The following is a 12137-nucleotide window of genomic DNA, read 5'->3' as shown; positions in this document are numbered from 1 at the left end:
ATGTGTCAGATCTCATACACAGATTTACAGTATTTTCATATGTGTAACTCATGCTCTCTGCAACCCAGATAACTCACAACCTTTCAAAAATATTGCACTTGAATAATTCCTCACATAACCTGTCTCTTAAGATTAGAAATGCAAAATCAGAAGAAGGAAATACTCAGGGGCTTGAATGCCAGTGGGAGGTAGTCTGGGGAAAGGGCTTCTGCAGTGCAGGCCATCATCAGTGATAGAAGCATTGGGTTTGGATACTGCCTGCAGGAATGCCGAGATGACATGGAAGCAACTGACTGAGTACTGGTCTGTAATTGCTTTTCTTACAATGCACAGTTATAACTCAGGCACTGATTCTGCAATCCTGAATGCTGGACTGGTGCATGGTAGATCACCCGGCAGTTCTGGGATTGAAAGACACTTTGTCAAAGTAGCCAGATCATGCAATAAGGGGTTTATTTTAGCTCTCTCCTTCTCTAGAGGCTTTATGTCTGCTGATACCATGAGTGCTACCTTATGTAGCACTATGATCCTAGAGTCATACAAGCAGGGGACACTAGAGCAAAGCTGAATCTTTCCAAAACAGAGTTAAGCTGTTAAAGATGTTTTAATATATTTGAATCAATAGTATGAATTTAAACTAAAGCAGGTTATATTTGATCTGATTTTACTCTAATATATAGAGCACTAGATGCTAACAGTGCTACCATGGCCTCACAGAATCCTTCAGTCATTTCACTAGAAGACCACAATAAAAGCAACAGAAACATCACATTGATCGAACTACTTATTATTTATCTTGTATAACCTTTCCTCCTGTTTCTAATGGCAAATACAAAAGAATATGCTGCAGAAACTTGGAGGCCTTTACCCCTAAGCATAAAAGCAGTATACAGGTGAAGTGAAATCTGGATCTGAAATTTAATAGAAGTTTTGCCAAAGGCGTCATTGGGACCGAGTAAAACCTTGTGGGTGGTACCTTCACTGTATAATATTTTTGCACACATGTTCAGGTAAAGTGTAACACATAGTTTAGTAACTGTAAAGTGTAACACACAGAAAAACTGTAGTTTTACCAACACATTTTTTTATTTTCTGTTGATGAATGAAGTGCAAAAGCCCAAGACAACTTCACTTTCTTCAGGAATGAGTTATGGTGTGGAAAATTATCTAGAGTTTTTTCAAGATGTTATCCTTCTAGAAGTGCATTTAATTGCAACTTCTGTATCTAGAAGACCATTAGTCTTGCTAGTGTTTATATTGGTGCTTATGAGAGTCCTCAAATATTTTCAGTCTCTGCTGTGCTTATAAATTTAGAGACAATGTGTGAAAAAGAAAAACCCTGACTCTTTAAGCAGTGTTTTCACTTGATTTAGCCAGAAGTTTATTTAAATTTCTAATGTCTTAGGGCTGAAATTTGCCATTAATAAAGTAAGAGACATCCTTTAAGACTATCCAAACCATCAGAGGGAATTCATGATGAGCCTATTAACTAGCAACTCTGAATGTTGTGGAATACATGAAATAGATGGGAAGGACTTTTTTTGTTCCTTGTTTCCAATAGAGAGAAGCAGTGAATCTGAGGAAGAAATCCAGAAAGCCAGTTTGCTGAAGGCCCTGCCCAACCTTGAAGGAGTTCAGTAGAAAGGATTGAATAGACTTTAAAACATCATCATATATTTATGTGCACCCCTTTTACTGTAGGGAAAAAGACCCCAACAGCAGTTCCATGCCAGGATATTGGATCTGGCACCCTGTAGTCCCTGCTGTGTTACAGAAGTCTCTCATAGTAGGCATAGGCATGTCCCTGCCCTTGACAGCAATGGAGCCCTGTGCTTGACTACTGACTGCATTATTTTGTCTTGTCATTGAGGTGCACTGTAGTAAATTTAAGAAACTGTGATTTTCCATGAGCTTATCCAGATGTTTGTAAAAGTAGTGTTGTGGAGGATAGTAGTAATATGTAGAGAAGGTTTTTGAATGAAGAACAGAATAATACAGATGGAGAGTGGTGTGTGCTTAAAGAGTATAATTGTTTCACTGGAGTTCTTGAAACAAAAAACCTACCAATGAAATATTCAGCTGAAAGAATAAATCTATCTTCATCCATCACAGGTAATTTACAGCCTTTTAAGATCACCCCCATGCATGATGGATATCGCAAATAAAATTTATTTTTAATTCTATTGCTTATTCAACTCAAAATCAAGAGCCTAATTCTTCCTGTCAGCAATGTATTAATTTATCTATCTTTATTACACTGACTTTATTATACTAACTGTCTAGCAATTGTTATACTGACTGTTTTTAAAGAACTTGACTTGCACTTAGCTTGTATAATTGGTGCTAAGGGACGTAATCCTTGATAGTGTTATTGAGTCACTGTCATCCATCTGTATTCGGGGATGCAAAAACTTTGGTAAAAATAAAACATGGAAATGAATCATCATCAGTAGTTGGCTTTCTATGAAAACTATTCTCAAGCTCTGTAAATGGTTCTGTTATCTTATAAATAGATACTGATGTATTCTGCCAGGTCAGCATTAGCATGGACCTTCATTCTTTACCACATATGTCATGCATTAAGCCCCAACAAGATCTATTCACATTAATAAAATTAATCATCTGTGTCTGTAAAACCATTGTTGGGTCTGTAAGCAAATAGGCACTGCAAAGTAGGTTACTGTCTGAAACTCCTTCAGTGGTGTTTACTACAGTTTTTGGGTCTTGCTTGAAGATGCCAGCAGTAATGTAAAATCAGATTTACATTTAGATCATTGAGATGGTGTGACACTATCAATGTATCAGCTGATTCTAGGTAAATTTGATTCTGATCTGTGTCTCTGTGAGAGTGAATCAGCAGGAGGCAGCTATGTAAAATCTGTGTAAATGAGAGGAGAATCCTAACGACTTAATATTAACCAGAGACAAAACTGATGATACACTGCTTAGCACAAGAGGACTTAATATATTGCTGCTGTTTTCTTCATCATGGTACTTTTGTTCTTTCCTCTCCCTCTATCCTCTGTATTTCTATGGAAATAATTAGTTATGGCTTTCTAGTGCCTGAGAAAATACCATCTAAAGCTTTTCCTTTGGCTGGGGCATTTTAAGGCTGTACATGGTACAGATCCTCCAGTGTCTAATAAGATAAGCTATAATGCTGCAGCTTTTCTCTTAGCAAGGAATTAAAAGATCTCTCTCCTATCCTACTCCCTCTTTGCATTAGATGTCTAGGAACAAAGAAATTGTTGAATCTCTTGCCACTGTAACAAGTGGGACAGGCATTGACAAATGGCTAAAGAAGTGGGAAAAGTAGAGAGTTGCAATGACTTTGCATCTAGAGCAAGTCTTTTTCCTTCTAGTCATCATCATTCCAGGAGGATGTAATAACACCCTAAAAAGAAAATAGTTGGGAAAATAATACACATACTAACTTGTTCTATAGATCATGGTTCTTAACAATTCAATGGGTCAATCTCCAACAGTATTTTTGTTCCATTCAAGAGAACCGTTTCAAAGCAAATCTCCTGATCTCCCTGCTGAAGACACCACTGGACAGTCTTAAAGTGCATGAACTTAATTACTCTCATCAGAAAGGAAGCCAACAGATGTGCTTCAGGAGTGCATCCGGCACTTTTCAGACAATAATGGGAGTTCAATCCAGGGCATCAGCCTGGAGTCACTTCATGTTAAAACTCTTGCAACATATCTGGATGTGGTAATCAGGTGCACAGCACCAGCTGCTTTGCTCTCCAGATCTACTCACATTGCACCATAAGTCTTCCTAATGCGAACACAGCCAATGTATTCCAGAGATCAGGAATCATCAGTCCCTACAAGGCCTTTTCACTTCTGCTCGCGATAAGTGCTATTTTTCCCCAGTATACCAGGGATCTTGGATCATTCTTTGTGTTCAGATTTTCTGCACATAGCTTCCTTTTAGGAAGCTACCTAACAGATAACCATTTCTTCTAAGAGTCCTGAAACATATCTAGAGGAAAATAAAAAGATCTTCCTCTCTGAAGCTCTGCACTCTTTTCCAAACCCTCTGTCTCTGGGGGTTTTTCAGTCTGGGATTCTTCCAGACTAGACACAAGGGCAGTTGGTTGACCACCTCATCCTTCCAGTGAAGGAACACATCATTCTTCCTATAGAGGAGAGCCCTCTCATCCCTAGTTGGTAAGGATCAGACACTACATTGCCAAGATGGGATCAGAGACTATTTCTAGGGCCAGGCACGCTGTGAGAAGCAGGTTGCTCCTAATGGCATTTCGTTCTGTTGAAGCAATCTGCCATCTTCTCTGTGGAGTGAGCTGTGTCATGTATCATCTTAAGTTCTAAGAGTCATTTTGCACCAAGTTGATGTGGTATGCAGGGTGTGGCTAATGCAACTTTGTAGGTAATTACTTGTCACGTGAAAAGGGGCAGAAAAGAAGAATTTTCTGTCCAACCTGTATTAATTTATTTTTTGTCTATCAGTGTCCCCCCCCCCAGGAGATCAAAGCCGTTTAATGTCCAAAACAATCTGTTAGTGTCTCACCTAATGAGACCCTTCACTTAACAGCTTCGCTGAGACAGACAGGACATTTGATGCCTTTTTATATAAGGACTGTACTTAATAGTGGTAGAAAAACCGCTCAGCGGGTTTCTCCTATCAAGTTATTTCACCATCGACAAAACTGTCAGCACCTAAAAATGGACTCACTCTTAACAGTGTTCACAAAATAACATGTTTATTAATACAAATTTGTGACAATTTATGGTGTTCATTGTGTCTGGAATTAGGGTCTAACTGCAAAAAACACACATAAACTATGTAGTAATAATAATAATGCAAAGCATAGGCGCACATGCTAAAGCAAAAGCAACTTACAAAGAAGTAGAACAACTAACACATATATAATACCGCACAAATACTAATACCACAAAATTTAAGCAGAAACTCTAAAGCAAAAGCCACTTACAAACTTAAAGTAAAAAATAAAAATACTATGAAGCAAAAGTAAGCTCTAGTTATTTAGAAGCAGGTAATTAGCATGCCTAAAATAGATCTCACCTTCCAGGCTTCCCCAGAAGTGGAAGGAGAAAGGCAGCCCGTCAGCTACCTCCGCATAGTTGATGAACTTCTCGCTTACCCTGGCCGCCCACCTGCCCCCCTTCCTCCCCCTCCCCCAAGCAAAAAGAGATTTGCTTGGGTCCAATCGCTTTTTATGCCTTTTTCTTCAGTCAGTTTGACTGGCTATAGTCAATAAACTAATTTGGGGGTGATAGACAGATGAAATAGGCCCAAGGGTCCACTTCCTGAGTTCTCAGCAGCCAGGATGTTTGAAAAAGGGCCATATTATCTCCATATCACTCCTTTCTTCCTTTTAATCCTTTTATCAGTTTCTGGGAATGTCCCCCCAGGTGCTGGGGTTTTCCAGGAAACCATTACAAGGTTTTTTTCTCCTTTTGTGTAGCCTTTCTGTCACCTTGCATTACTGTCTTGGGCTAATCAGAGAATAGAGATTTAACTTCTTATTTGTTACCTATTCATACATTGACCTCTGTAGATCATTTATAAATGGTGGGTCTGCCAATTACTTGCAAGAGGTTTGTTCCCTACATTTTATGTAATGCATTTTACTTGAATTTTGGTTATGGAACAAGTGAAAACAATCAAGTTCTAGTAATCACTTAAATTGTTGTAAATTGTTCTTTCCAGGTGTCCTGTTGTCTGCTGTTATCCAAATGAACACATTAGACAAAGTCTTCTTCTTGGGTGGGGCTTTAGCCTTGAAACTGTAGCTGTTTTGGTAGATGAGTTTGCACCTGTGTAGAAATCTGTGACTTCCTTTGAGATTTTTTGTATTCATGTACAAAGAAAGGCTCAGACAGAAACCACTTCCATGCAGCCATTATCAAGTTTGGTGGACTTCTGGCAGCTGGAGAGGCCTAAAGCTTTGGAACAAGTTAAGTCATAACGTCAGAATTCAAAAACTGCCAGAAATGTGACTGTGAAATTTTTGACTGTGAAAAAAGCCCATTTATGTAAACATCAGTATACCCTTCTACAGTTAGTATCAACTTTAGTTAAGTGTGTTTGGATTCCAGCAGGTTCCATGAAGTTCTTGACCAACCATAGTTTGCACTAATGGTTGTTATTAGAGGAACTTAAATTTTTGTGGGGAAAAAAACCCAACCAATGAATAAGCCCACAAAATGAGCTGTGATCCCAATGAAAATGTACAGCTTAAAGATTGCTGGTTTAGATTCTGGAAGAAAGTATGAGTAAGTCAATGCCAGCTAAAAAAGACAGAAGAATCTACCTTCAAGGAGTGACTGTCAGAAATATCAGAAGTCTTTTAAAAATAATATATTTGGACTCATTGTGCTAAAGTTTTTGTATTCTTGTTTTTCTTCTGCAACCATGAATTTTATGCTTCTTTTTAATGTGAAAGCTGAACTTCTGAGTTAATTCTGTAACACTGAGTTACAACATTATTATTGCAATACTAAGAGTTGTAATAATAAAAAAAGTTCCAAATAACAGAAAACTTAAAGTAAAAATTGTAATAATAACATCAAAAAATGTCAGCAGACTTGTTCTGAAAATGCAGGTCTTTTAATTACCAATGGTGAAGTTTCTGGGCAACATCAAACTTCCCTCATCCTGAAGAGAGTTGGCTTTTTTTCTCTGTTGTGATCCTGGAGCCTCCTTTTCTTGCCCCACCATGGCATGAATTATTAATCACAACATTCCTGAGTGTGAACCCATGGGTACTGCAAAATTTATAATCAGTAGGGGTTGGTTGGTTTGTTTGTTTGTTTGGGTAAGGTTTGGGTGGGGTTTTTTGTTTTGTTTGGGATTTTTGGTCTAAGTTTTTTTTAAAACTTAGATATGAAGCTTATGCTGTTATTTCCACAAACTGGCTGTTGCTGTGTGACAATTAGTAAATATTAGCAAATATTAGGCAAGGAAAGAATTTAATCTATTCTGGCAGTAATACATTAGTACTTAATGTCAGTTATGTTGGATATGACCATGAAACACAGAATCTTTTCCCTTCCGGATAGATAAGATAGCAAAAGCCAAGGCATTGAACAGTGTAAATGTAGCCAATGTTTTGTGGCTAGGGTACAGCGCCTGGCACTTGTCAGAAAAGATGGTGAAGGAAGAGAGGGAAATTAGGATTTAATGATGATTTGCTTCCACATCCAAAGACAACATTCCCATCTTTAAATATCATGAGAAACAACATGTTTTCAAAAGTGATTCGTGATTTTTGAAAATGCATTTGAAAGTCTTTGAGTTCTCAAACCTAGGTGTTTTGCTGGGATCCATTTTTTCAGAGGGCCAGAGGTCCATTTGTTCTGCAAACAAGGGTTCCTTTGGGCTTTTTAGTGTGGATGGCATGAGCCTGAGGCATCCACAGTCAGAGATTGCCTTAGAAAAATCTTGCCCACTAAGAATTAAACTAGATGAGAGAAACAGGAGGAGCAAGTGCTTAGATAATGGAACACTGAATTATGTAAAATTAGCACTGGTTTACAAGCTGTGTCCAAGCCCATTTCAGTGAGTTCACTTTTTATCTCAAACTGTACTTGTTTCCAAATGGCAAAGCCTTTGAGCTCTGCCACAGGACACTTCTGGTCTTAAAAGTTTAACTGTGTTTCTAAAATGCAGCTGGTTTTATGCATCAGAACATTCTCCTAGAAGAAACATTTGAAAACTGTGATCATGGACCAGGGGTTGGTCTCAGGGCAGTCTCTCGTATCCCAAAATGCAACGTGTTGGCAGGTGATGAAATCAGAACACAATTTTACAATTTGTATAGAATATTCTGATGTTTATATGTCTTTGAGGCACAGCCGTTCAAGGGAAAAGGGACATTTTCTTTGGCTGGTTCCAATACACCTTGCTCCTTGGATCCATACTCTCTGCTTAGGTGTCTGGAAAATGTGCAAGGAAGAAGCTGCCAGGGTTGGTTCCACCTGATGTTATGAAAATAAATATCCATGCAGATTCTGATTTGCTTCAGAGTTGCACCAGAAGACAATATATTTTTAACATTTGGATCATTAACCTGTGTTTTACTTTTCACTTATGGACAGTTCAGTCTTTACTTGTGTGTATGCATGCCCTACCCCACAGAGATTTTTTACAATATAGTAGTAGTCAACAGCACAATAATGGAGAATTCATTAAGTGGTAAATGGCTGTACGTTACAATAACCTCATTCAGTTAAACATTACTTTCCTTCTTCTGCTTTCCTTATAAATGTCACGAAGTGGCTGTTACCCAAGGTTTTAAGTAGGTGAAACAGTAATGGTAATACAACTTATTTTTTAAGGCAACTTTCAATATACATGGCAAATTAATGTTCTCCCCTTTGGTGTGTTTATCTTCCTGTTGCAAAGATGTACAAGAAAACAAGAAGAAAATAACACTAGCTCCTGTTTGAATTGTATTTCTCTGATTATTTGTGTTTTTGCAGGGCCTGATTAATAGAGTATCCCAGTCATGTTGGTTTCACTTGAAACTGTTTGAACTAAACATTTCTGAATTAGATCATGATTCAATAGAGCAAGCAATTTAGGACTTAACTCCAGGCCTTGATAACCCAGAGCATGATTCTGTTGTGAAGATTGGTTTTAGTGGTGGGAAAGCTAGAAAAATCTTTCCATCCATCTTAATATTCACTTACCACAGTAGTTGTCTTCCAGTTCAATACTGACCTCTCAGTTAGGTGAACAGCACTTTGTCCATTTTCCTACAATTGTGCACCACAGCACAGATGTGCTTTTTTGATTGATGATATTCTAGTAGTAACAGATGTTTGGAAAAATTATTGTGACCTGTGTCACCAGCTCTAAGCCTGTACTGAATTTAGCCGGTCTAGGAGAAAGCAAGACCAAGTTATCTAATATATTTCACTATTATTTTTAAATTGAGATTTGCTTTCCTTGTGAGGAGATCTTGGCATCTCCAGGTGCCCTAATGCTCCCATGTTTGAAAGCTGTATGCATGGACTTCCTTGTTCTTACAACCTAAAATATCATTCTTCTTGTTCCTACCCTAGTTTTGCATGCACACAGTCTCTAGAAGCTTATTGAAATGTTACTTACAAATAAACATAGCTGTTCTTGTAACCAGATTGGCTGAGACAGCTTTCACATGTTTCAATGCACTTGGTGATGAGCAGTTGTAGGTGTTGCCTTTCCTATTTTCCCTGGTATCGTTTGTGACAGTAGCCTATACCATGGCTTACCTTTGGCTTTAGCTCCGTGGGACTATGGTGTGACCCAGGAGATTGATCCAGATAAACAGTGAGTTTTTCTTTTCTGAGTTGGGGCACAGATGAACAAGAAAAGGAGAGTTTTCAAAACAGTGTATCTGAGAACAGTGATCATATATCCTTCGCCTCACTAGGCCTTTGCTTCTCAATTGCCAAGGTGTGCCTCACAGCTGAAGTACTGTGTGTTGTTGTGGCCCAGCTTCCGGCTTAATGTTCTGTGCTCTTCCTTTATTGCAGCAATTCAGCTTTGTCTCCCTGCCCACGGACGTCCTGGAAATAGAAGTTAAAGACAAATTTGCAAAGAGCCGACCAATCATCAAACGTTTTCTGGGAAAACTTTCTATGCCGGTTCAACGCCTCTTGGAAAGACATGCCATAGGGTAAATTTTGCTGCTTTTGCTGCTTTCTGTTTTTCGACGAGTGTGTTGCTGTTTCGAAATCCCTGGTGATATATCATTATTGTGATACAACGATGTTGAGGGGAAGTTATTAAACTGACAGTTGTCTGATACGTGGTGTTCGTCTTAATTCGAATTTATAGGACTATGGGCCAGACAAAGAATTCCCTCTATAACTCTGTGCATGGCATTTTGAGAAATGAGAGCTGGCACTTAGGAAAGAAGACTTTCTTGCGTATCATGGCTGCGAATCTGGAGAGTGCAATATTTTCAATTTGAATATTCTTTAAATGTTGTCAGCAGGCTGTTTTCATATTTCAGGAAATTACCTATGGGCTAAAATCATACCAGATCTGGTTCTCCTCCCTTTAATTTCTGGAGAGCTGAAATATTATAAAAAAATATATGTGGCATGTTGTAACTAAAGCTTCCTGACCCTACCCTGCTGCCAAGGAACAACCTTGAGCTCACAAGTCCTGCCCTGCTTCCCCATTGCATGAAAGTCCTGAGAAAGTATATGCTGCCAAAATAATACAAACCAATTTGAGGAAGATGGATAGTATTCAGACAAAGCCAAAAAGTTGGCTCTAAGCCTGTAACCTTCAGACCTTGAAGAGCAGGGGAGAAAAAGAGTCATCTCCTAAGGAAAGCAGGAACAATGCAGTTTCCACGAAGGTATTTCTGAAAATTGTATCTCAATTCAGCAGAACAGCAGGAAGATGAGCTTGTTGGAAGTGTTTTTCAACAGCTGGTTCAGAAACTGGCTGTGATATTGACAGCTGAATCTACCAGAAGGGACTAAGCTACCTCCTTTTTTCTCAAGTAGGGAAGATAGAGTAGCTATTTAGAAACCAGATGGAAAAGAACAGCTTGGGGAAGTTAGAACACTGTAACTGGTATCATTGGCTTTCCGCTATATGAGAAGATTTCTTATCATCTTCTGGTTATAGCTTCCTATTTGACTTCCTTATGGTAAACACTGTCTATCTAAGGATGTACTTTGCCAAGAGCAGTGCCTCCAACCTGCACACTAGATATGGCTTAGTTTTAATACCCTATTGGCATTTAAATCTCAGGCAAGCTCAATGAGTATTCACACTAATTCAGAGAGGTCATACACAAGTCTTGAGATTGTCTCATTTATATGAGTTTCTGATGCATGTGAAGCTATCCTAGCAAATATATTTGGCACAACTGGAAGTGAACTATGTTTCTTCAAAAGATGTATAAATATTACTATTTAGTGAACCCGTTACACTCAAAAAATGCTTTGCAAAGATTGATTCAGCCGCATTGTGGGCAGCTGGGAAGTTAATCTCTTCTATAGTTTCGTTCTGTTCTGAGGGGTGGATGAAGTGTGGCAAAGGGAGGGACCTGCACAAGGACAGAATGGAGTCATTGATCAACCTTGTCAGGAAGGTGTTCTCCTGATATTTCAGCTTCATAGAGGTAAGAGGGGTGGAAAGAGATTAAGAGCAGTCATTCAGCCAGTTTGAAGAGAGAAGGTGGTAAGCGGGGAATGGCCTGCACAGGATTTTGTAGACAAGAACAGGAAAGATTCATTTTATGCGAGCGGAAGAAAATACAGAAATGTGAGGTTCTACAAAAGGGTAGATATGGTCAGATCTGCAGGGAAGCAAAGTCTTGTCACAATAGCTGAAGTGTGAGTTGTTTGCTTCCCATGTTGATATTTTCATATCCATACTGCAGAAGTTTCATTCCCACCATTCTCTCTATATTTATACATATGTGCTTGTGTATCCCAGCAGCCTGTCTTATTCACTTACTCAGCTGTTCCATTGTAATTGAAGACATTGTCCTCTCCTTCTCTGCCATTCGTTCTCTCGTATGCAAGTCAACATGCCCTCATGGCTGGGATAAATAGCCTTTATGTATTTGATTATGTATTTTTGTAGGACACAGCAGATTTATCTATGCACAGTAGACATTGGGTAGGTTATAGTCTATTGTGACAATATTTGTTTTCTTTCAGGGACAGAGTTGTAAGCTACACTCTGGGTCGCAGGCTTCCTACAGATCATGTCAGTGGCCAGCTGCAGTTCCGATTTGAAATAACTTCTTCCATCCATCCAGGTAACTCTCAGTCTTAACCCATCTCTTTTTTGTTTTGATTTTTTGGTGGTGGTGGTGGGTTTTTTTGTTTTGTTGGGTTTTTTTTTTTTTTTTTTTGTTTCCATTCTTTCTCTTCAGAAATCTGAATTTATTCCTGGATGCTCTAGGACTTCAGGTACAGTCATGAGCAAAGGGAAATGAATAAAGTCCCCCGTCACAGGACGCATTGTGAGTCACAATTTCTTCACTGTTTCCCCTTAGCTTAGAGCTACTGGTATCTCATATTCCCTTGTTCTTGGCTGCTTCAAATACTCTGCCACATCACTGGACAGAAAACTGAAGTCTGACCTGCTTCTCTATCACTTGCCCTTGTGAAGTGCTACATGG

The 12137-nt window shown here is 38.8% G+C and overlaps 1 protein-coding gene across 5 annotated transcripts in view; it reads left to right on the top strand.

Annotated features, from left to right (window-relative positions):
• HECW1 (HECT, C2 and WW domain containing E3 ubiquitin protein ligase 1) overlaps positions 1-12137 on the top strand; it is a 259900-nt gene that overhangs the window by 171021 nt on the left and 76742 nt on the right. For all 5 annotated transcript variants that reach the window (XM_039378406.1, XM_039378403.1, XM_039378405.1 and 2 more), the window contains 2 exons: positions 9517-9659; positions 11671-11771. In XM_039378406.1, the coding sequence (XP_039234340.1) occupies positions 9517-9659; positions 11671-11771 (244 nt within the window). The remainder of the gene's footprint in view (positions 1-9516; positions 9660-11670; positions 11772-12137) is intronic.

Source organism: Pipra filicauda, unplaced genomic scaffold (genome assembly GCF_003945595.2).
Source record: "Pipra filicauda isolate LSUMZ 115617 unplaced genomic scaffold, ASM394559v2 scaffold137_size4652046_pilon, whole genome shotgun sequence".
Classification (NCBI taxonomy): domain Eukaryota; kingdom Metazoa; phylum Chordata; class Aves; order Passeriformes; family Pipridae; genus Pipra; species Pipra filicauda.
The sequence above is the reverse complement of the archived record's forward strand: the minus strand, read 5'-3'. Positions and strand labels throughout refer to the sequence as shown.